At 38.3% G+C, this 26,837-nt stretch overlaps 1 protein-coding gene across 2 annotated transcripts in view; it reads right to left on the bottom strand.

Annotated features, from left to right (window-relative positions):
* Positions 1-26,837, bottom strand: part of kcnq1.1 (potassium voltage-gated channel, KQT-like subfamily, member 1.1) — a 42,195-nt gene that overhangs the window by 13,239 nt on the left and 2,119 nt on the right. The window contains exons 2-13 of one of the 2 annotated variants that reach the window (XM_048185190.1): positions 19,986-20,076; positions 11,766-11,892; positions 11,550-11,628; positions 11,335-11,431; positions 9,007-9,147; positions 8,761-8,871; positions 8,579-8,674; positions 8,381-8,482; positions 7,979-8,117; positions 7,841-7,867; positions 6,532-6,585; positions 6,329-6,455 (exon numbers count right to left, since the gene is read on the bottom strand). In XM_048185190.1, coding sequence (XP_048041147.1) covers positions 6,329-6,455; positions 6,532-6,585; positions 7,841-7,867; positions 7,979-8,117; positions 8,381-8,482; positions 8,579-8,674; positions 8,761-8,871; positions 9,007-9,147; positions 11,335-11,431; positions 11,550-11,628; positions 11,766-11,892; positions 19,986-20,076 — 1,191 coding nt within the window. The remainder of the gene's footprint in view (positions 1-6,328; positions 6,456-6,531; positions 6,586-7,840; positions 7,868-7,978; positions 8,118-8,380; positions 8,483-8,578; positions 8,675-8,760; positions 8,872-9,006; positions 9,148-11,334; positions 11,432-11,549; positions 11,629-11,765; positions 11,893-19,985; positions 20,077-26,837) is intronic. The other variant, XM_048185191.1, reaches the window with a different exon arrangement.

The following is a 26,837-nucleotide window of genomic DNA, read 5'->3' on the forward strand; positions in this document are numbered from 1 at the left end:
GCCGCTGAGGCAGTAATGACTGATAATCGCTGACCAGCGGCTGGACATTGTACGCAGGGGTAAAGGCCCCTGGGGCGGAGTCTGGGCCTCTGGCCAGAAGCCATCACACACACACACACACACACATATGTGCACACAAAGACGTGAGGGCACAAGATGCTCGTACACACGCAGCAGGGGTCCTTCTGGCTTCAGCCAAGCACAGATCTCTTTCATCCCGAGCATCAAAGCGCCAGGCGAATACGGAGAGTATTAAATGTCCTTATGAGGAGTGACACACAGGGATGCAGCATTCACTCTGACATTGAGTCCTCCGCTGCTATACACCATGACTAAATGGCTTATGTCTCAAACTTGTGGCCTCATATGATCCTAAACATTAAGCAGCAAAGAAACTGACAGCGTTCATTTCAGCACAAGTCCTTATACATCACCAGGGGCCTCCGAGACTTTTGTCATATCATGTTGCCAGATAACAAAGTCACTAACTTAGCCAGGCCCTCATAAAGAAACCCGATATGGCACACTGATATTTATTTCACAAAGTGAAACGGAAATATTGCTGCTCATAGACAACAAATGTATTGTTGACGAAGCAAATGTATTTTTTGTGATTTTTTGAATTTGCAAATGCTGCTTTAAGCGGTAGATTAGGCGATTTTGAAGGGATAGCCGATGCAAAAATAAAGATTGTGTCATCATATACTCACCCTCATGTCGTTCCAAACCTTTATGACTTTCTCTCTTCTGTTGAACATAGAAGATAAGAATGTTTCAACTGTTTTTGCTCATAAAATCCAAGTCAACTGGGTCCAAAACAACATTGGACCCCATTGAATTTCATTCTATATTTTAAATATCTTTTTTTGTGTTAAGCAAAAGAAAGTACACTCTTAAAAACAAAGGTTCTTTATTCTCATCAATGTTTTCCTGAAGAACAATTTAACATCCATGGAACACTGCACAAAAGGTGGAAAAAGGTTTTTCAGATTTATTAAAATGTTATTCACATTACACAAGAAAAAAAAGGTTCTTTTAAGAAAAACTGAAAGGTTCTTTGGGCAACCAAAATGGTTCTTCTATGGCATCACTGTGAAAACCACCTATTGGAACTTTTATTTAAGAGCATCATACAGGTTTGGAACGATATGAGAGTAAGTAAATTATTATTATTTTAGGCGAACTAATTCATATTTATTTATTTTAAAAACGCACTGTTGCTGGCAACCGCTGCTTACAGGAATTTGTCCGAATAGTTGTCGAGTTCACCGTGTGCAGTGTTCTGTTACAAACTTCTACAGAGAGTCTTGCTGAGCTCTTGGTCTGACAGCAAATGAGAGAATCATCTGGGATGTGTTCTTTCTTGCTGAGCAAGTCTCTCCCTCTCTCTGTCTGTCTTTCACTGCTTGGCTGACTCTCGCTCCATGTCCCTCGTTAGCTCTAACACACTGTAACGAAACACAATTACTGTTAAGGGGGGAAGAAAAGGGGCCGTGACGGGCAAGATAAAGAAACTTGTGCTGGCAAGCCGCGCTGAAGAGGCATTAGTGAGCCAATGTTTCTGTCCCATTCAGCACGCCTCGCACACCGCCACACACTCCAAATCACACACATTATACTCTGTTCTCTCAAATGCGAGCCTGTATGCGTTTTGGATTGGGGAAATATTCCCATAAATTTAATTGCTGAATCAAAAATACCTTTTGAGTAAAAGTTAATCAAGAAAAATAAATAGTATAGTAGTATGTTTAGCTCTTAGAAAAATATGTATATAATGCATACATAAATAAAATTTCTGTGAAATTGCCAGCATGGAGATTATTGCTCTGGAAGACAAGAGTGTTTCTAACAAAAGTCAGTGTTGCGCTCTTAGCCCAGAAGCCCATTACGACTAGGGCCGCTTGTCAATCAGGCTATTGTTGGCGTGTGTAGAGCTGCAGACAATGGCTCTTTGTCTCTGCACCAGTGTAGACGGCCTGGCTTGGCCTCCGCCACTAGAAGTCCTTCTCTGTTTACTGAGAATAAATCAATCTTTTCAGACCGGGTCTCCTTTGGTAAACCTCACACCACAGCCCTACAAGACTGCAACAGCAGATACGTGCGAGTACAAATAGGCACTTTCAGACGCACCTGCGTTTGCTTTGATTTCATCTTTATACCTGTGTCGCTCTGGATGGGAGTTTATGTTCTTTGATCCAGGCAGCTGCGAAAGACGCCTTTGTATTTGATAGGAAATAACGACTATGACTGTTTTCTACTAAATGGCTTGATTCAAGACACTTCATGGGGTTCGAAATGACAACATTTTATAACATCTCACTGCGCCATAAACCGTCCTGTTCTTTATCGAGGTTTAATAGATAAAAGTGTGTAGGTGGTGTTGATATCCTCCAGTGTACGTGTTAGGAGCGCAGTGGTCAAAGAGATGTTTCTGTGGCATTGTTCTTTCCCCACCCCCAACGTTGCCGAACTGTTTCAGCTGCAGGCACGAGAAGGCTTTTGTGCCTCTCCCACCTCTTGAGTTAACAGCCTGGGTCAAAGGTCAGAGCAGGGCAAATGTCCTAAGGGAGAGGAGAGGAGAGGAGCGGAGAGGAGATGAGAAGACGTAAGCGGAGAAGAGATGAGCGGAGAGGAGAAGAGATGCATGGAGGCATTATGCTTCTGGACTTTTCGAGTCCCCACCCTGCTCTGCTGGACATAAACAAATAAACATGCACTCACACCCACACTGAGCAAGAGAAAGAGAGAGAGGGAGGGAAAGAGAGAGAAAAGAGAAGGAGAGAAAAGCCAGCTGTTGCCATTGCATCTCAGTGTGAGGCGAATGAAAGCTCATTAAACTTCAAAGATCAAATGAAAGCTTGTAGTGACAAGACTCCTTTGTAGAAGAGATGCAATATGTCTTCTAAGAAGGAGGATTTAGAGAGGAATCATACTTAAGACTCTAAAAAATATATAATTAAAAATTGAAATCTCTTTTAAGTTGCTTGAGTGGAAAACACCTAATTTTTTTTCCCCAGATGATTGCATTAATCTCAGTGTACAAGCAACTTTGTAATTGTATCAATTCTGAGATTAGTATTATCGAGGTTAATATAAATACACAAGAATAGTGCAAGTGAGAAGAAAACCAAACCTAGACTATGATATCTCCAAGATTGTGTTTAAAAATATAGTTTTGGTCCCACTTTATATTAAGTGTATCATCTACTGTGTACTAACATTTAAATTAATCATTTGATACAATGTACTTATTGTTTACATACATTTTACATTGATAAAAATACCTGCATGAAATTACAGCTGTAATTAATTTCTGTAATGACATCTATAATTACACTGTTGATGATTCCCTTACACCAAAACCCACCCTTAAACCTACCCATACCACCAAACCTGTCCCTAACCTTCCTCGTATCCCACCTCAAAAGCAGCAATTGTTTTGCAATACAATATGAAAACAGTAAGTACCTAACAAATTAGAATGAGGCGATACCGTTTATATCGTAGTTTTATATGAGCGCATCTGAAAAACAGCGGTGGACGTCGCAGAGTGCTGCTGCGGGGAAAATGCATAATACAATTTGTCGTTAACATAATACATGTTTAATATTAAGGGCTTTAAAAATAGCCTAACTCATAAGATTAAGACATAGTTAACACGTAGGCTATAGCTTAAAGCGGATGCTCCGAGTCTGACAGATTTATGTGCTGACAGATATTTTTGTTTAATGCGTTTGTGATGTGTTGTTTTCCTCAGAGCATAACTTACATTTTTATGGTGACCACCTGGCTATTTATCTGTTGCAGGACAGTAGATGTGATTTTGCGGGACAATGCGGGACACGTGAGACAGATAAATTTGCAACTATTACTCTATGTAAATACTGATTTGTTGGCAAACTTAGCATATGCGCTGATTAATGTTTCTGCCGGTGGGTTCCCACACTATAGGCTAATGTTGCGCTTATGGCAACATTAAATCCTGGAAAAAAATTCTAGATTCACGGCTGCACATGCAGGAGGACAAAGTTTGAGCACGCAGATATAAAATCTGAGCGAGAGCGCGCGCGCGTCCAGTTTTGTGCAAGGGAATCCGCCTCTGAGTGCAGAAATTGCCCGCGCATTTGATGCGCTTTCGACATTTTTCATTATAGTAACGCCATAGAACCCGCATTAAATGAACTATAAACGTGAGAAGAAAGTCGTGTCTGAACATCGCAATTTTGTATTGGTTAAAACAAATGGACAACATCTCGTTTTTCCGTAGGTGCTCGACCATTTGCCATCAGAATGATTAAATGCTTTAAATCATCGATTTGGGCAGCTTTGAGCAGCTCTTGAGGTTCCTATCTAGTATGTGAGATGAAATCCTTGCTGGTGTAGTTGTGTTTACCGACTTTGATGAGGCCCGCACTTATCGACTTGTCCACTCTCTCTCTATGATTGCGTTGGTTGGTTATTTTCACAGCTAGAATATGACGGCTGCACAAATAGATTTTTAAATGCCAGTCACAGTTTTTTTTATATTTCTTACTGTTGTATTGTAATTTCAGGGATGGAAAAATAAGATACTGACATAAATGAAATGCGGGACGCGGGAGAAAGCTCCCAACTTAGGGACTGTCCAGAAAAATGCGGGACGGGTGGTCACAGGTAGGCTATATTCTCCATCTGTAAATGTTAGAAAGTCATACAAATATTTCCATTTTGCGGTCAGGAGTGGACGAGCCTTCTGCTAGCCAATCTCATTCTCCTCTAAACTTCATAGACTTCCGTGAACGAGCGCCGCCGCGCGCCAGAGCTCAATAGAATGGGATCGCCATAATTCTGACTAAAATATAAATTTTGATAAAATGTTTGTTGTTGAACAATAAATGTGCCATATGTAGAATTTTAAACCTACAAGTAAGTGTATTTTTATGATAGCAATAACTAAATATATAAATATATATAGCTAACTAGTCTGTGCTTTTGTTTTTATTTTAATTTTTTGTCTACTGAATTTAACGTCTGCTTTAAAAAGCATTATTTTTATTTTTAGATTGTAATGTTACAATGTTAGAATTTAGTAACTTTCTCTTTTTAGCACATACTGTAGGCCTATTAGTGTGCCAGACTACATGGTTACATTCACTGTAGGCCTATTTGTATTAATGGCTTTCAAAATAAACACTGTTTGTAGGACAACATCAGGCAGGATGTTAAATTAAGATTTTTAAATATTAAATACAGATTTTTTTTTTTTTTTTTTTAATCCAAATAGAAAAATGTAGAAAATACCGAGATATATACCGTATATCGCAATTTAGCCAAAAAAAAAAAAAAAAAATACAGAGATATGACTTTTTGGCCATATCGCCCAGCCCTAGAAGGCTACATAGTAGAAAAAAGACACCTAATGAAAGTGGGACCATACTTTTTTCTGCATTCGTCGCAATACATCACCTGTATAATACACATTAAAGCACCATTAGTATGATTTTGCCAGTATTAGACGAGAAACTTATGCTTTAAACTGACAGGAGAAGGGTTTGGTCTACAAAAACACCTTCACTGCCCCCTTGTGGTTTCTCAAAATAAGTAAAAGTTTAAGAAAAAAACCTGAACACCTTTGTATTTTCAGATCATTTAGAGTGTAATAGAGGCCTAAGGTTAGATGCTGTAGAGTGGTGAATCCCATCACAAATGGAAAGCGGCACTCTCAATAATCTAATGGACTGTATACCCCCAACAGAGACACGGTTCATTAGATTATTCAAAGAAGGGATCACTCCATTGCCTGCGTAAGTAAATGGTCTGCAGTATATACAGGCTCTGCGCTGTTCCACATACTGACCAGCTAATGGGGCAAAGAGATTCTGATAATGACCCCCCTCTCAGGCAAAACACAGCCTGCAACATAACCACTCTTCATGGGAATGCTTTGGGGCCCAGAAACATATACCGTGCACTTCTTCTAGCCATGTTTTCACTTGAGGTGGGTGGGCTCAGAAAGCTGAGATCTGTTCCAGCAGAGATGGCACATATGTGTTAAAAGTGTTTTAAAGATTTGAGCTGGGAATTCAGTGACTGCAAAGATTAGCAGGATGATTAGACCCCATTTGCATTTACAGAAGCCACATTGTGAGTGTGAATTGCAGGAGTGTGCTAACTCTGACGCCATCAAGCTAACACTTTTTTAATTGCTCATTCACTATATATCGCATGTAATTCGGAAGAGCTCTAAAAGTAATGGAAAGTCAGTGAAACTTAAATAATTGACTGTCTGATGTCTGCAGTTAGCAGATAGACTTACTAATTGCACTAAAAATGGTACGCTCTTACTCACTGAGACACATGAGTGACTGGAACGAGCGAAATCTCTCGCTCAACCTCAGTTTCCATATCATCTGCGATGCTGCTGCTCCTCTGGAGCGTGGGCCGAGACGGCACCTCGAAAATCCCAGACTTTTTCACTAAAGACACAAAACACACACATCATTTCAGTCTTTCCTTTGCATTATTCCACTTTCAACAAGTTTTGTTACACACCTGGAGTTGTAGAGAACTGGAAAGAGGACAGAGAGTTCCAGGATGGCACCCGCTCTGTGAGGAGAGAGATCCAGCTTGATGCTTTCAAACGGAATATTTCAAATCGAATTATGTGTATACATTTTATTTCCTGCTAAGAAATTCTGCTGTGATATACGTTCCACAACCGTAAGACCTTTGTTCATCTTTGGAACACAAATTAAGATATTCTGATGAAATTCTGAGAGGTTTTTTATCCTCCATTGTAAGCAATGACATTACCACATTTAATCTCCAGAAAAGTAGTAAAAACATTGTTAAAATAGTCGACGTGACTACAGTGGTTCAACCTTAATGTTATGAAGCGACAAGAATACTTTTTGTGTGCAAACGTCCAAACGGCGGCTCAGTACTGGCCGACGCCTCTTCACATGAGCAGCACGAGGCATGCGTGTGATGCTGACACAGGAGCCAGCCAATAATGAGCCGGCGTTCGGACGTAAACACGGAAATGCGCACTGCGCCAACTGCGTAACAACCTGACAGAGAAGAGGAAAAATTGTTGAATAAAGTCGTTATTTTGTTTTGTTTTTGCACACATAAAGTATTCTCGTCACTTCATAACATTAAGGTTGTACGGAGCCCCTAAAGGGACGTGGTGGTGGAAAAAAAAATAAGAAGGAAGGAAATTTTAAGTGCTGGTGGAAAAAAAATTTGGGATATGAGAAACTTTGCGTTCCCTCGCATTATTTGTGTGCATTATTAACGTATGTTACTAACTGAAACACTAGTGGGAACGCAAATATCTTTGCTAGGGAACGCAAACTTTCTCGGGGGAAAGCAAAAGATTTGAAAAAAAAAAAATTCCTCACATCCCAAATTTTTTTTCACCAGCACTTAAAATTTCCTTCCTTCCTAATTTTCTTCCACCACCACATCCCTTTAGGGGCTCCATAAGGTTGAGCCACTGTAGTCACGTTGACTATTTTAACTACTTTTCAGGACATAGAATGTGGTAATTTCATTGCTTTCAATGGAGGATAAGAAAAACCTCTCGGATTTCATCAAAATATCTTAATTTGTGTTTCGAAGATGAACGGCGGTCTTACAGGTTTGGAATGACATGAAGGTGAGTATTTAATGACAGAAATTTCATTTTTGGGAGAACTAACCCTTTAAAGAAACAAAATACCATATGGTTTAATGAAATAGTCAATATTATACATTTCTCTGTGAAAAAAACAATCAAAACAGACAGGTATAAGGAACGGTAGATAGCAAGTGAGGACAAACAAGACACATGTAGCAACAGACACTAACTGGAGCTCACCACATCTTCTGAGTGTGTTTGCCCCTTCTGTGAGAATGGAGAGGTGAAATAAAAGATATCAGGGAGAGATGCTTCAAGAGCATGAAAGGGAGGAAGGAAGAAAAGGTCAATAGCATCTTAGTTTATTGTTGGTAATACCTGACTGTTGAATACTGCTCATTGAATCTTGTCTGCCGTCCCTTCCATCATCTAAGGAATCACAGGTTATGGATGGTACGGTGGGAGAACTCGGCCCATTATCTCTGTCATTACTCTTCATTTTCCTCCTCATCTTCGCCTGTCCGAAGTAAAAATCGACAATTTTTTATCTAAGCCCTTGACCTCTTTTTTTCTCTAAACTTGACTTTTTTTCTGGTACTACAGTTTGAAACCAACACTGAAATAAAACAAGTTTAAGTTCAAGTAAAATGAAAACTATAAATATATTAAAATAAAAGATTAATCAAAATATTGATAAAAAAAAAATACAAAACCACCATATGTTTGTGCTTGTAAATTGTTGTAGAGCATCCAGTCCATCTGTGCAAGTAGGTAGCCTACCTTTAATTTAGGGCTAGACCCTGAGTGGCTGAGGTTCCTCTTCACAAACAGCTTGTAGGTGGCAGAATCATGGTTCTCCAAGGCAAAACACCTCCAGGATGCCTTTATCATGAGAATGAAAGAAACAGGTTAACTCTGGAAGGTCTGACTATCCTCATAATAAGCGATATTACATCTATAGGGAACAGTAAGGCACACCTGTATCAGACATGCAGCTGCAGGAATTTGCCTGTTGAAGTGCTTTTGTCTCTGTTTCTGCTGTACCTTCAGAGCAAAACCAGAGCCTAGGATTCCCTATGGGGAAATACTATCATTCTTCTCATACACTTGCCTGCTGTGTGAGGAACAATTGCTATGGCTATTAAATCTCTGTAACTTACAGCAGGGAGGGCAAAAAAGGAGATCGCAAATACAGAGAAACATGATGCAATGGTCTTCCCTATCCAGGTCTGAGGGACCTTGTCTCCGTAGCCAATAGTAGTTACTGTCACCTGAGAATATGTACAGAAAAGACATTGACATGCAATACCCATTACTCAACTTGAACCAGTTCTTTGATATATGCCTTCAATTATCCATGTAATAGCCATTGTGTCAGTGAAAGGTATGGGTGGGGATCTACCTACCACACCCCACCACAGAGCATCAGCATAGCTGCTGAACTCTGTCATACCACTATCATCCACTGCATCTTTCTCTGCCAGATACACAAAGTAGGAAGAGAAGATGAGCCCAAGGAATCCGATATATAGAGTTGTGATCAGTTCCTAGAAAGAGAAAACACTCACTTTTATTACAGTACAGTGTTAAACAATTCTTCAATTATGTTTTTGCAGCTTTAGTGCTGGGCAGAAATGTCCTGATTCAATTAGATTAATTTGGATTTATTTCAGTTATTTTGTTACTCTGTACAAATACATTTTCAAACAAAACAGGTGCTCAGGAACACTCAGGAAAACATACAGTAGGAGAAAATCACAAACCACTGAACACATATACGAGAACCAACAAGGGACTTAACATAACGGGGTTTATGTTGCCTTCATGTGCTCTCGGATTTATCATAAATACGAGTTTCCAAGGTAAAAATTGCACATGAACACCCTCCCATTTCCAAACTTGAATGCGATGAGCTAGTAATCATGACTTAAAGCTGCTGTCCGTAACTTTTTTTGTGTTCAAAATTTACAAAAATTATATAATGAGAATGTACAACATGAATCCATTTTCTAAACCGTGTTTTTGTCTTACCCTGAATCATTATAGTACAAGTACAAGTGTTTATATTCGGACTATTTCAGACCGGACTGGTAGGACCTGCCGCAGAGTATCACAGTAACTGCGTGACTCGCCATTGACATACACGGAGAAAAGTAGCTCCGGCTACAATGTTCTTCCGCAAGACGCGTGTGGTTCTGTTTATTACCCGCTAGAGGGCCAAAAATCGCGGCTGCAGCTTTAAGTGGGAAGTGGGAATTATTAAATTTCCGATAGCACATAAAGGCAGCATTAAATACAAGACTAACATAATGACTGACAGGTGATAATTATACATAACCATAGCAGCAAACGAGGAGATAATCAGTAACCAAAACTAAACAGAGCAGAGAAACAGGAACAAAGGGAAACAAAACCATAGACAGTAAAAGAAATGGACACAGCGACCCCATTGGAACTCAATTGAGACAAGTGAAGCCCATTTTTAGCGATTTTTAGCACTTCCGTTTCTGACGCGCAGACTCAAACTAAGCTTGATGACGTCAGCAACCTGTCTGACAGATGTAAATCTTCTAGTAGCTGTGCGTGCAAACTGCCATCGTTAATCTTGCAGAGACGGCGAGCTTGAGCGGGGAGTTCTTTGGCGTGAGTGAGCAGGAGTAATTATTCTGATTAATTATTTTGTATAGTATTTTAAAATGTAACGCCAGTACGCCATATTAAGTTAATGCATACTATTGCCTGCGAGCTTCTCCTCCTGTCTGTACGGTAATTTCTCTACTGTGCGACAGAGAGTCGAGTGGTAATGACACAATCGTTAGCCTATTTTTACAAAAACTGTTTCTACGGGGCCATAATGTAACATAGAAGGTAATGGAGCCCTTTATACATTGTCGTGTATCTTTAGAAATAAATAATGGACAAATTGAGTCTTTAAACGCCTCAGATGTAAAGTTATTTGCTGTCAAAGTGACGCCAAAATGAATGGGAGTCAATGGGATGGCTAACGCAAGTGAAGTTCTGCTACAAGATGGCGGCACGCGGCCGACTTCAACTTCCGGTCGACTTCCTTGGGCACTGAACAAAACAGAATATAAAGTCCTTAACCGTGACAACAGGATTTTACAAATCAATATTGTGACAGTTCAAGATTAATCTGAAAATTGATATTTACCCAATCTTAAAAGGCATCAGGCAAGAGTCTCTTGTTGGTTCCAATAGGAACCAAAATTTTTTAAAGTGTGAAGTTTCAATGATTCCTAAACACTAGTGACTTAATGGACCATTAATCAATGTAATGGATGCATTTCACAGACTGAGATTATGCATTTGAAATATAATTAACATTGGATTAACATAGATTTTTATTATTATTTTGAAAAAAAAAAATCATGTAATTTTATAACACTATTATAAACTATTACAACTATTATAAACTATTAAAAAACTAAATGTAAATGTAAACTGTAAATCTTTCTTTCTTCTGATATGCATGTCTCTATAATTTTTCTTCTTTGGCATGTCACTGACAAGTGTGTTTATGTTTTATGTTTTTTTTTTTTTTTTTATGTAATTAATTCATTAATATTATTTTTATTTTATTTTTTTGCTGTTGGAGCAAATGAAAATGCAAAAATTATATTTGCTTCGGTCTCCCGAGGACCTCTATAGAAATTTCATTCAATAGTTTACTTCCACATTCCAAATTGTGGAATATGAAAAGGCATATGCTTCACCTGTCGATGTATGAAGACTACTGATCCAAGCAGCCGCCAGGTTCCTCCCTGTCGATCCACATGCAGCATTCGCAAGATTTGAAGGAAGCGGACTCCTCTGTAAACAACATCATGTCATGACTTCAATACAATTCAGGAGAGTTAAGTCTGATTAATCCTGTACCACAATGGACAATGAGACTTCAGTGACTTCTATATTAAACTATTAACCTTACCTGACAGCTGAAGTGGCAAATACCTGACCATTAGAGCCAACTGCCAATACAATAATGGAGGCCACCACCACAATCAGGTCTAGAACAAGAAAAACATGTAGACATGTTAATAGCAACAACAAAATCAAGTCTAAAACAATACTGCTTTTATGAATGCACCAGAAAATACATAAAAATGCTCAGTAGGGCATTTTGAAAATTCATTCACACACTCACCGATAACAGAGATGGGCTTCCGGGCAAAGCGAAGCCTGCCCAGAGTTCCCACATATTTACTCCGGCATCCTGCTGACCACAGACGTACCACATATTCCACACCAAAGAATACTACCAGCACTAATTCCTGCAGAATTAAAGAGACAAACACACTGTGCTTACGCAAAAGTGCACTCAATGCATATCATAGTTATAATGTGCTCATGACAATGAGAAATGATTTAACTGAAACATAATGTGAGATTTACTGGAAGATAACAATGTAAGTATAAAGAGCTAATTGATTCAACCGAGACATAATGTAAAATACTTTGCTATAATACAACTCTGTAAGTACATAGAAGTCATTTATTTGAGCAATGAGATGTCTGCTTTGAGAATGGGTTTAACAATAAAGCTTTATTGTGTGGAAAATGAGAATGGCTGTCATTGTGGAGCTATTTTCCTAGATATTCCTCATGAGCAATATATTGCCTTTTAAAATATTTATGAGGTATGTCTAGAACAAAATCCTCCACTGTTCACTGTGCACCTATTGCAACTTGATGCTGCAATCCCATATAATGACAACTCTATGGACAAAGAGTCCATTGAATTCATCATATTTGTAGTTGTAATTGTAGCATGGGATAAAAGATAATAAATAATTTGGTCATGCATCATTTGGAATGTAGTTTGCAATGCATAAAGCACAATACTACTATACATGTGATGCATGTAACAGATGCATATTAAGACTTCACAGCACTGACACAGGGTTGTGTGAAAACACACACGGGTGGTTCATGGTCATGGCCAACAACAGCAGTTGCCCTTGTCTCCTTCTTAAAGAAGAGAAAACAAAAGAAGGCTGAGAGTCTGCTGAGCGCAGGCCCTTTGAGAGCTGCGAGGAACCAGACATGTATGAGTTATGAGGCTGGCTGTGAAGCCCTCTGTCACATAAGCAGTCTGGAGAGCTGGATCCAGGTCTGAGAAGAGGCTAAGAAGGAGCTTGTTCAGCTGCCTGGGGACGGCTCCTGGCACAGAGCCGGACAGTCCACTTGCCTACCCTGTCTAAAGTGCCTCCAAAAATGAAATAAAATTACAGGCACAGCCCTAGCCTGTGGGAACAGACAGAACATGAGGGTTGAACAACGCAGAGTGGCTAAAAAGCGAAGCCGAACCAGCAGAGGTCACAGCACAGGAGAGAGGCTGCGAGCAACTAGATTGAAAGTAGGCCAACTCACTCTTTACAATGTCAGATGCAATTTAAAATTTTTATAGGAATGTTTCAGATACAATAATCAGCTATGATACATGGCCTTTAAAAAAAAAAAAACCTTTTCATTACTCATTTATGCAATCAAATAATATAAGAAAAATCCAAATAAAATTGCCACTAGCTAAAATGATGCGTTTGTGTCAATGTTTTCAAATAAAATAGTCACTTTGTATTGTATCACATCTGGTTTGTGTTTGTGTTTTGCTTCATTTGGACTTTGAGTTAGTTTTGCACTGTTCTTGGTTCAGTTTCCTGAGTTTTCTTTGTTCATGCTTTTCTGTTGCCATGGTTTCTGATTTGCCCTCATGTGTCTCACCTGTGTCTTGTTAATTATCTCGTTCTTCCTGCACCATAGCATAATTACAGTAGTCTTGAGATGATGTTATATTCAGAGCAGTTTATGTCCTCAGACTTAGAATTATGTGTTTCTATGGCACCACTATCAATGCCTAAATGAATCTGCAGCGGTCAGGTAGTACAGGACTCCTATATTTACTGCAATTCCGTTGAAACAAGTTGAATTCTCGCAATTGACATGTGAATGCACCTTCAGTCCTTATTGTTCCCTGTGTATATATAGCCCTATATGTTCCTTTCATGTATTCTTGAAGAAGTGTTATTTTGAATTTGTTTTAATTACAGAACTGCAGGGGCAGCAGCTCATTTGCATTTAAAGGGACACACACAAATGGCGTGTTTTTACTCACACCCAAATAGGGGCAAATTTGACAAGCTATAATAAATGATCTGTGGGGTATTTTGAGCTGAAACTTCACAGACACATTCTGGGGACACCAGAGACTTATATTACATCTTGTAAAATTGGCATTATAGTTTCCCTTTAAAGTTCTTTTAATTAACATATGTTGTTGTTACACTATTAACTTTACTATTAACTGTAACTCAATCCCTTACCCTAAAAACTAATTCTAACCCCTAATCCTAACCCTACCATTATACTATTTAGAATGTTTTAAAAATAGTATAAAATAGTTTTTTCTAACCCTCTAACTATATGTCAGATTAGCTGGGCCCATTTTGTTCTCTCCGTGCTCCTGGTTCCTCTATGTGCTAATTAAATCTAGGCTTGTGATCACACTGACCAGCTGGCATATGAAAGGTCTGGGTGGACGGCCAGTGGGCGACAGAGGCCATGGGATCAGTTTTGGGGAGGGGTGGTATAGGGTGAGAGGAAACAGGACCCCAGATGCAAGGGCCTCTCTCAGTTACCATGACAATCAGACATCCCATCCAAAACGCAGCTGGAATGCGGTCGCCAGGGTGAGCAGAGGAAGGGTTCACTGTAATAACAGCAAGGGCCAGCTGACCCTTGTCCTCAATCTTATAAGATTACATTAAATATTAAAAATGGACTTACTATGAAGCACATGATTTGGCATTGAGTGACTCCTTCTGCTCATGCCTTTTATTCTCTAGTCAAAGCAAACACTAAAAGTCTGATAATAAATAATAACATTAACCCTTTACACTCTTAAAAGGAAAGACACAAAGCAAATAAATTATTGCTGTGACAGTGTGTAGACATATAGGGAATGAAAATTCTTATAAAAAAATGAAAATTCTGTTCCAAAGCTGTATGAAACGCAGAACTCAAAAGATAATATTCTAAGAATGTCGACACAAACACCCTTCTTTTATTTTCCACAGAGGAACTCAAAGTCATCCCAACTAACAAAAATATGTTCTAAGACCATTTTACTAACACTCCCATTAAGTCATGATATGTGATTGTTAAGAGAACATTCCAATTTTATAATTTTGCAAACATTGAACGTTACACACTAAAACATTGTTTAAAAACATACACGGTTTTATTTCTATCTCAAGCCTCTACATCCTGTCACAAACAAAGAATGGCATTAGCTACTGTGTTGGGGGAGGGAAACTGACTGGATGCAGTATCTTCAGTGCAAATGGGATAAAGGTCCTAACAAGATGAGCACCACCAGCGTTTGAAATGAATACTTAAAAACTCTAGGGGTTAAGAAGTCCTTTCACCTCATAACTGTGAATATCCCTTCACATAAATATCCACATCTAAAATGTGCTTTTAGAAAGCTAAAATGTGCTGGATAATGATTAGTTTCTATTAGCTGCTCGAATCACAAAAAGCCTAAAAGCTCTTTTGACCCAGGGCTAAAACATTACCACAAATTGTTAAAATACAGCAATAAATGCTCATTGCATATTCATGGTGGTTTCAAATAGGAAACATTTCATCATTATAGAGGCTTTTGTCCATTTACAGTTTTATTAGCCATTCATGGGGGGCCTTGATCAACACTAGGCTCTTACTGACAAAGAGAGAGACATCTGTGTTTTGTCTAATTAGGGGAGGGTTCTATCTGTAGCTGATAATTGCCTGGAGTAGAAGTTAGCACCTCGTGGCAGGACTACTGTCCACGCAACACCTAGAGACTGAGCTTGATGATGTGTTAGCACACTTAGCATATGGAGGAAGTTTGGCGACAGCTATGACGCTTCATAGTGGGCCAGAGGAAGCATATGAGATCACAATCCTCAGGTGAGAGATTTCTCAAGGCGTGTGGTGTCAGGTCAGTACGGTGTCCTGTGTAACTTCCAGCACCCGTGTGTGGCGTAACGTCCGTCTGTCGCCTACCACTGTTGAGCAGGTAATGATCAACCTCTGAGGCTTCACCCCAGAAGTGTGACACACACAAAAGTCTCTTTTCCTCACAGAATAGGCTCAGTTAATAAGTGTCAGCTGCACGTGTGTGGCTGTAAGTAGTGCTGTGCAGTAGCTCTCCCTGCTCATGGTGAAACAATGCCATGCTAATATGGATTAACAGGGCCTATCAAGACTATTAGTGGCTGACACTGGAAAAACAGTTGAACAATTGATCTAAGTTAAAGATTAATCTGCACTTAGTAAGATTTGCTTGATAAGCTTTATCTTAATATACATAAGCACTTACTCAAAGTAAAAAAAAAAAGAGAAAGAGAATTTAGGGATCTAAACCATGATATCCCACCTCTGCTAAACCAGTAGAAAGTGTATAAATGATGTGTTATTTGTTATAGCTTTTGATTTGTTCAAAAACACATTAAAAATGAAATTCGTACATTCAGTGATTTTATCGATAAGCATGCTGAATTCAAATTTATTTTGGGGCATGATCTGTCCTGATTTCATAATTAAGAAAAAGCAAATAATTGAAAAGAAAAATTATTTAGCTTGGCATAATCTTTTATTATTATTTATAAGATTTTTTTTTTAAATGCTCCACTGCTTATTAATATACAAAACCATTTGTCTGCCAAAATACTATTTTTTTCATACCTCCCAGAGGACTACTAAGAACTACTATATACAGGTTCATAATTAATGAGAGTAATGCACAATGTATTATTAATTCTAAAGTAAAGATCATGGTAACCCACCAGTAATGACTCAAGTATTATCAGATCGGAAGGAAGATTTAGAAGTTGTGATTTATGCACTTGTAACATCGCGATTAGATTACTGTAACTCTCTTTATTCTGCTCTCCCTCAATCATTATCACGATTGCAAGTTGTTTAAAATGCAGCCGCAAGACTTTTGACTGGAACATATCTCCCCTATTTTAGCATCCCTTCACTGTTTTCCCATTAAATTCAGGGTTGATTTTTAGAATCCTTATGTTTGTATACAAGGTATTGTCTGGCCGTGCACCAAGGTATATTAGTGATCTTCTTGAGCCATACTGTCCTGCTATAGGGCACTCATATTTTCTAATCACTTGCTCTTTACTGTGTTGCTACAAATCAAAGGGTGATTGGGCCTTTTCTGTGGGGGAAAGCTTTTGGAAACTGTAATTGTTGTTTTTATTGTGTAGACCCACTTGTACACTGTACAGCACTTTGGATCAATTCGTATTGTGTTTAAATGTGCTTTATAAATAAATGTTGTTGTTGTTGAATTACTAATTATTTTGAACAGTATTCTCAAGTGAAAAGTATTCTAAAGTGATAACTCTCTAGTATTGACTGAAGTCATTGTAAGCGTTTGAGGTTTTTGTAAGGTTTTGGATAGTAATGACTCTACATCCTTCTGGAATAACTAATTTATTTAATTATACTAAGTATTCTAAAGTGATGATCAAGGTATCCCAATAGAAATGACTCAAATGTTACCAAATCTGTCAGAAGCAATTACTGTCCAAAACCAAAAGCTTTCAATGATTTCAGTCATTACTAAGGAGTTACCATGCTTTTCACTTTTAGAATACTGTTTCAAATAATTACACTGTAAAACCTGATAAGTTACGGTAACTCAAACCATTTGAGGAAACCGATTGCCTAAAACCATTTAAATTTTAAAACCAATAAGTATGAGTACTGTATCTGAGTAAACTTATATTTTTATATTTACTTATAAGTGTTTATAGTAAACTATAAATTGATTTATATTTTAGTGTTTTAGTCAATCATTAGAGTAAATCCAACTTAAAATTTTAAGTTTATTCCACTCATTCAGTTTGAATTCAGGTAACAAATCTAACAACTATATAGCTACTTAAATGTTTTGAGGAAACTGATTGGCTTAAATGGTTTAAGTTAATCAAACTCAAAGTTACATTTATTTTCTTTATACAGTCTGATGCAACGCATACTGGGAATTAGAACTCTGCTGCAACTCAATCATATTAAGTTCAGCTTACTACAATCAAATTTTGAGTTCACGCTACATTTTTCTATTAAGTACAATGAACTTTCATTATTATTTGAGTGAAACAAACTCATTTCATTTAATTCATTTCACTGTTCGGTGTTACAGTGTAGTAATTCCTTCTGAAGGATTTGGTAATGCTTGTGTCGTTACTGGTGTGTTACCATGATCTTCAGTTTAGAATTAATTAATTCATTATGCATTTTTCACATTAATTATGAACCTGTATATAGTTCTTATTAGGTATGAAAAAATAGTAGTTATTGATGAACTACCTCATTCAACTATAAGCACTATTATTAGTTAATCAGTTTCTTGTTAGTTAATAGTAGTTACTAGAATGTTAAAATTGAGTTCCTCATTTGATCCTGTATAGTTATTCATTAATGATGGAACTGTATTCTGTATTTTTTGTAATATACACTCTTATATGTCTGATAAACATCTATGCGCTGTAAAGAACTTTTGATAATGGCTTAGCGAGCAGTTTAACTGTCCTGAAAAGATGTAGAAAGGGACAAGTCTGCTTTGTTTGCCTCAACAGCTGTGAGACGCAATGTAGAGGGCTGTGCCTCATTAAAATAGGGTGTGAACGAAGGGGGGGGGGAGGGACGACATGGTGATTGGGTCTAAAGGAAGGTTTCAGCCCTTAAAACAAGTGTTCTACTTCCTGTGAGAACATCCTTCTCCCTCAAGTGACTGTAGTATCTACCCATGCTAAAAGCATGCTATTTGATTTTTGATGATTGTCCTTAACACACAATAGACAACACCTGTTGTAAGCTTGGTTAAGCTCAGGGCTGCTGTAGCTGGAAAGCTAATCCGAAAGGGGCTTTTCTGCATCAAGCCCTAGACTCTGCAGAATTAACTTGTGATGCGAGGCATCATCTAATGAACATGAAGCATAGATTTAATCCCATTAGCCGGTGGTCGGCTTGACCTCTGACATGCAGTCACCACATTATAATCTCTATCCCTCTCTTTCTCCTTTTTCTGCCAGCCTTAGACAATGATTCTCTTTTGTCTCTGTTCCTTGGCCTGTAAACAGGCAGCATAACATTGACTAATCTGCACATATGGCATTGAGGCTCTAGACCTTTGACGCAAAAGCTAGCTATTGTTTTAGAGGATGGTATTGATTATGTTCATATTTAACATAGCCTCTGTCAGGAGAAAATGCTTCAGCGAGCACATCAATTACTGAACAGACTGGCATCTGAATATTGATCAAAACAAAGCCTCAGATGCGCTAACAAGACTTAAAGCAATTAATGATTACCAGAAACACTGCTATGGATTATTGAACAAAGTAAACAGAATGATTTAAGAATGCCAACTCAAGCTGCCTTTCTAGACAAAAGAACACCTTCATCTTCTGTGAATTGAGCTGCTTACTTTGCAGTGTCTGTTTGCTGAGAGGGTTATCAGGCTTTGAATTCATCAAGGCAGTGGTAGTAAGAAGGGCTGCCCAAATTCCCAAATTGTACTCACTTTTGCACATTTAAATCTGCTATATATGCAATTTCATCTCCCTTTTCTCCTTCTAATGGAGTTGAATGGCCAGTTTCAAATGGCAGAGAGCAAGATTACCAGTGAATAGCAACTCGTCCTCAAAACATATGATTTCAGAAGACCTGGAATATAGGGCACTTTTTAGAGCTTGAAGTATATATATTTTTCATTATTAAAACAAAACAGCAATTAAATCATTAACCACTGCTAATATTATTGGTTCCATTTTGTTAAATTTTGTCTTTTCCCATCTCTGAGACATTTAAAAAAAAGAAACTGCTAAATAAATAAACATAAATAATGTGAGTGTTCCTTTTTCCTACATTAGATGGGGGCAAAAGTTGTTCTAGTTTCAAAGAAGTATGTAACCAAAAAATGTAAAGCCACTGTATCAAATGGAACATGAAAAATTATGAACTGCTGCCCTCTGCTGGACAAAACCAAGGGCAGCGAACACTATAGAGAACACAATGAGCTACACTAAGAGGCCATGCTAAATGTGAACATAAAATCTATATCATCTTCAAAAACAATAGCTCACTTTGTGTCAAAAAGAGCCTCAATGTCATATGTCAATTCAAAATTGTCAGTATGTTCTAATGCAGTATACCTGTTTGCTACTTGCCTGTTTACAGGTCAGGGAACAGAGACATTTGAATCAATTGTCCAAGGCCACCAGGTGTTATACATCTTAATAAGCAGCAGTTTCATTCAAAAATATTTAACACGCTGTAAGCCTAAAGCAGTGAGACTCACCACCCAGAATAGTGTTTTATTTGCCAGTGTTTGATACTCATCAATGGTGGACAGCACACTGAGGATCAGGCAAGAAAGCACAATGAGGAATCTGCAGAGGGAAAGGAAGATATGTCAGTTTAACATTTAAATAATAAAATGTGTGTGTGTGTATGTACAGTTTTATATTACATTGTGGGGACCAAATGGATAGTAAAACCTTAGATCACCTACATTGTGGGGACCAGCCAGCAGTCTCCATGGGGGATTAATAAACATACTAAATTATGTTTTTTTTTTTTTGAAAATGTAAAAACGTTTTCTGTGATGGGTAGGTTTAGGGGTAGGGGTAGTGTAGGGGGATAGAATCCCACACCTTTCGGCGAAACTGGCTAATGGGAGCACCGGGAGAATTCCCGGTGGGGCGGTCAGTTTATTTGGCCGCGAGGGCCGGTGTTGTCATGGCACTGGGTTGAAATATGGATGCTCTAGAAACTGTGGACGCGGCCAAATGTACTAAGCTAACTAATTTTTTCCTAAAAACCATTCAGTGACGGATTTAGGCCTGGACGGCACAGGGCGACACGGGGCACCCGCGCAAGAAAAAGCAAACAAACGAATGCGCGATCGGGTTTTTACCGCTCATTTGCACGCAACGTCAATGATATCATGTCACTCGGTGGGTAAATTAACCTGGTCGGGAGGGACTCGGAGTGTGCGCTCGGAGAAGACAACTCACTCAAAGTATACGAGAAGAAGGGATGAGGTGACGTCTGTAGGGACAGCGGGACAAGTTCTAAATCAACATTACATTATGGTAAGGCAAAAGGTCTAAGCCACCGGAGGCCGATTTAAGTAACGTAAATAAATAAAAAGGAAGAGGGGAAAACATGCAAAAGATAAAGGCATGTATGCAGCTTACTCATATCATAATAATAGTAGGCAAATAATAAAATATGGCCTATCACTTATGTTATGTTGCTTGTTATGCTATTACACATTGGCCAACAATATTCATTTTTCTGTCCAACTAGCTTAACCAGAGAGTAAAATGTGATTTTGTAACATGTAACTTTTTTTTAAACAAATGTAATAGCCTACTTTAATATTTTACTGTAAAGTTGTGCAATTTTGTAGGATTTATGGTATTTTGTTTTATTTATTTGCCCCAATTTGTAATAATTTAAATATATACATTTATATAAAATAGCAAAATTTTATGTTAAATCCACTTTAATAAAGATCTATATTTCTAAATTACATTCACAGTGATAGACATGAAAAATGTACACAGCAGGAGAGAACGCAACTTTAGCCAGCTAGCTAAAGCTCCGGTGAAAAATTATTAGCTAACGCTACCGTTTTTGAAGAGGTAGATTTTGAGGTGAGGGGACTGACAAGGCAGAAGGTAAAGTAGTCCACCGTTCTATCAATAAGCAGACCTGCCAACCTGTACGCAATTTGCGTAGCGGATACGCATTTTGACTTCAAAGTACGCTGGTACGATTTGTCACTCTAAACTACGCAAAAACCTGGTGACGCCTCTGTGCACGCGCAGTCCTCAAATCAAGCAACAGCAAAAGAAGAAGAGTTCGACCAATCATAGCGCTAGGTTCTTCCCCCAAATAGCAAGTGGGGATGATTGACAGATGCGTAAAGCCTATCATTAAAAAGAGACTGAAAATCGACACCAATAAAGATTCCCGCTCGATCCCCCCTCATAATACTTAGTAAGGAGGCCATAATAATTTTTGACTCATGGCTGAAGTTAAGTTTCTCCAGCTCTCCCCAGTTTGACAAAAAAACATATCAAAATGCATCAGATTGATGCTTTAATATATGGAATATTTAAATTTTTCTTACGGAGGAGCATGCCCCCGGACCCCCCTAGAGGGGTAATATCCTTCTCACCTTTTTCACCCCTGACCCATTTTCATGCCTGATATATATATATATATATATATATATATATATATATATATATATATATATATATATATATATATATATAATATACACACACATGCATACATACACACACACACACTGTATATATACATATACACATACATATATACACATGCATATACTCAAATACCTACATATTACATACAAAATGCAAGGGAGAAAAGATGAGTTTTAAGGCATGATTTAAACTCAGATAAACTGGAAGCCATTATAATAGAGTTTGGAAGATTGTTCCAGAGTGTGGGGCCAGCCACTTCAAAAGCTCGACTACCCCTTGTCTTCAGACGGGTTCTGGGGATCTTTAGGAGTAATTTTCCCTCGCGATCTTAGTCCTCTCACAGGAGTGTAGGGGTGAAGTAGGTTAGTCAGATAGGAGGGAGCTAGATTATTCAAAGATTTAAAAACAAGTAGTAGGATTTTCTCAATACTCAATTCTGTAATGGGTAGGCAACCAGTGTAGAGATCTCAGGAGGGACGTAATGTGATCGAATCTTTTACGCCTCTTCAGAAATCTAGCTGCAGCATTTTGAACTACTTGTAATCTATAAATTTGGGTCTTTGAGATCCCATAATACAGGGAGGTGCAATAGTCCAGTCGTGATGTAATGAAGGCATGGCACAGTCCTGGTAGTAAACCCTACATTATGGGGACAAAATGTCTCCACAAAGATGTCAATATCCGAAATCCTTGTCCTTTTGGTGACATTTTTTGGTCCCCATGAGGAAAACAGCTTATAAATCATACTAAGTGATGTTTTGTAATGTAAAAATGCAGTAAGTCTTCTGTGATGGGTAGGTTAAGGAGAAGGTTTAGGGTTGGGGGATAGAATATACAGTTTGTACAGCAGTGTGTGTGTGTGTGTGTGTGTGTTTAAATAGAAATTTCTTTGGTCACACTTTAGTAGAGGGTCCAATTCTCACTATTAACTAACTTTTAACTATGAATTTCGCCTCAGAAAACAACTAATTACTGCTTATTAATAGTTAGTAGGTTGTTAAGTTTAGGTATGGGGTAGGATTAACGGATGTAGAATATGGTCATGCAGAATAAGGCATTAATATGTGCTTTAAAACTACTAATAAACAGCCAAAATCCTAGTAATATGCATGCTAATAAGCAACGAGCTAATAGTAAGAAATGGACCGTAAACTAAAGTGTTACCCTTTCTTTATTAATCAGCCTGGACATGTAAGTGTAGGAAATCAGTTGAGGGTATCTTTTCTCAGATTCACAGACTAGTCTAGAAGAAATCAGAACATGCCAAAAAATACATTCTATAAAGGGTGCAGATTGATTTCTAAACCCCAGCAGAATCTACAGTACTGTAGATTAAACACATCACGGCAAGGTCATCATGTGTACTCTCAGTCTAAACCAACAAACTTCTGAGACAAAAGAAAATGTTCTTTCACAGAGTTTGTTCACAGACAACTATGCAAATAGTATATTCTCATGTGCTTTAAATCTCTATATTGATTTGTTTTACTTATGAATCATAATTTACAACCGCATATGAAGGAGAAGACAAAACAGCTATTTGTTGTTGATTTTTTTTTTTGGTACATCGGATGTGAAAGTTGTCTATTGATTTAATTAGGAATACATTTAATCTTGTAATTAAAAATGTGTTTTAATCTTCTCTGAACTGCACTACTACGCAGCAACTGCTATTTCCCTGTGTTTGTTTTTGGCAGTTATGCTTAACCCATTACAACTGCTCTATCAGCTCAATAATTCATCAGTCTGACTGCATTAACAATAAAAATGAAACACCAAGAGGTATGAAACCCAGCTGCCAGACAAACAGTGCCCAGCTGTTGCCTGTCAACACAAATTCAGAGGGAGGGGCCAGAGTTGTAAGTAAACATACACACATAGCCTTGGGGTAAGATGGCTGCCTGACAAATATCTATCTTATTATGTAATCATTACTGCTGAATGACCTTGAACCTGCCGCAAGCAGTCGAGAAGTTACATGTCAATACAGATGCCACAGGCTACCGTACAACGCAACAAATAATTGATCTGCCAATCCACAGCGGTTAGTCAGGGATAATAAACACAGCAAATGACTGTGTTGCTAACAGCAATTAGTGGTAAAATCAACAAAAAAATAATCAGTGCAATGAGAAATAGTATTTTGAGGAGTGGAGCTAAACAGTATTAAATTTGCATCAGGCTATTTTAACTATTGATGCCGGCAGAAATCACTGAAGTTTATAATATTTAACCAGCGGTTCTGAAAATGTTATTTGGCATCCCTTTAAATATTTGCCTCTTTACTGGTGTTTCAGGTATATAGCTGTAGTAGTGGTCTGCAAATTAGTATTTACTGGCATTGTGCACTGTTCAGAATCAAATTCAGAATGCCTTTTAAATGCCAATTCAGTTCCAGTATAATTTAATTTGAAGTAGCAAACAGGATGCAGAATTGCAATTCGAATTTGAGTTGAGTTAAAATGAACATTAAATCTTTAACACTTTTATCTAAAATAACTTATACTGCATTAAAGGGATATCAAACCCATTTTATCGAACCCATGACCATGCTCTGCTGTTTGAGCTACAGGGATTCTTGAATTGAAATTCAAAGAAATAGCTGTCATTTTTAACCAGAAAATTAAAGTTTGTCAAGATAAATAAAGCCTTGTTTTAAAGTTTTGAAATTGTTTAAAAAGCCTTGAAGTTTACGGTTTGAAATAGAGATGGATGGATGGATGGATGGATGGATGAATGGATGGATGGACACATGTAGCTGTAGTAGTGGTCTGTCTGTCCGACGGATGGATGGATGGATGAACGGACAGACAGGCAGACAGACAGGCAGATGGAAAGATAGACAGACAGACAGGTGGACAGATAGAAAGTTGGATGGATGGATGGATGGATGGATGGATGGATGGATGGATGGATGGATGGATGGATGGATGGATGGACACATGTAGCTGTAGTAGTGGTCTGTCTGTCCGACGGATGGATGGCTGAACGGGCAGACAGGCAGATGGAAAGATAGACAGACAGACAGACATGTGGACAGATAGAAAGTTGGATGGATGGATGGATGGATGGATGGATGGATGGATGGATAGACACATATAGCTGTAGTAGTGGTCTGTCTGTCCGACGGATGGATGGATGAACGGACAGACAGGCAGATGGAAAGATAGACAGACAGACAGGTGGACAGATAGAAAGTTGGATGGATGGATGGATGGACGGACAGACAGACCAACAGATGGACGGATGGACAGATAGATAGAAAGATGGATGGATGGATGTATGGATTGATGGACAGACAGACCAGTGGACAGACAGACAGAAGGACGGACAGATAGAAAGATGAATGGATGGATTGATGGATTGATGGATGGATGGATGGACAGGCAGAAAGATGGATAGATAGACAGACAGACAAACAGATGGATGGACAGATAGAAAGATGGATGTATGAATGGATAGATGGACGGACAGACAGACAGACAGACAGACAGACAGACAGGTAGACAGACATAGACAGACGGACGGACGGACAGAATGATAGACGGAAAGACAGGTAGACAGACAGGTAGATAGTTAGATATATAGATAGATAGATAGATAGATTTTACAAAAATCTGACAAAAATTATTTAGACATTTTTGATATTTTTGATATATTTTTACTAGTGGGTGCAGGACACTATAGTTCATTTGTGTAAGTGAGGATAGCAAAATAAAGTAAACTGTGACATATTATAGCCAAAAATTCTTCATACAGTGGACTTACCAGTAAAATTGATAACAATTTGGAACCAAAAATTATTCAGACACTTTAATCTGACCATGTTTTGCTTTAGTGTTTTCTGACATAATTAAGATTTTTTTTCTGACATAGTTTAACTCTAAGATCTTGTCATATTTTATTAACTTTTTTTAAACTAAAGTGAATAAACTGTATTAATGAATGAAATGTTCAAGGTGTCTGAATAAATTTTGGTTTGACTGTATAGGGAAGCAAGGCTTAGAGAGAATTGGGATAAGCAGATAACTCTTAGACTTCTTGCGAATCCAGCTTAGGTCAAACCAACAAGAATTGTAAGTTAGTTAGAGTAATGCACATTTTTAGTTTAAATAAAATGGTTTAGATCCATTTGCCCTCTTCACAGCATGCACTAGGGCATGATTAATTAAAATGGTGGCATTGTTTGACCACTTTCCATGTGTTGCCTTCTTAAAAGCAACTTGACAGACAGACAGACAATCATTTCATTTACGTACGTACATTGCTAGCCAGATAACAATAAAAATGTACAGAGCACAAATACAAATTTTTCCAACAGCATGTGCACATGCTGGGTCACACTTTGACGATAAGTGCCTTTCATTCCCCCATGGCTTTGCAGCCTTTGAAGCAGTGATAAGCATGTGCACATTCTTGGCTAACATACCCTGCCTTCTACACTCACGCTTCCATAACGCTTCCGTATTCAGGCGAGACTCCTCAATTTCCTGCTGCAGCTAACAGTGTGGTCAAGTGGTCGACTGGTGCTCAAGGCTCTACGCTAGCAAGGCAACAGGTGGGGATGAATTATGCACTGAGGAGCCTGGAGAGTCCAGTTGTGCCCTTAAGCGAGACAATTAACCTCAATTTGCTCCATAGGGACCATCATAATATTAGTACACCATAAATCACTTTGAATAAATCGCATGTGCTACATGACAAGCCACCAGTTAATTACAGACTAACCTCCAACCCTCAGCCTCATGCTCATCATTCTTAGAAACACATTAAAACAAGTATCAGTCAAATGATCCACGATTAGTGAAGTTTACAGTTTTTATACAGTGATGCAGCATCTGACACCCTCACACTCAGATTCCCATGTTCTCTTGGCATCTCTGCCCAACACCACTGAGTCACAGGGT

This window comes from Megalobrama amblycephala, linkage group LG3 (assembly GCF_018812025.1).
Source record: "Megalobrama amblycephala isolate DHTTF-2021 linkage group LG3, ASM1881202v1, whole genome shotgun sequence".
Classification (NCBI taxonomy): Eukaryota; Metazoa; Chordata; class Actinopteri; order Cypriniformes; family Xenocyprididae; genus Megalobrama; species Megalobrama amblycephala.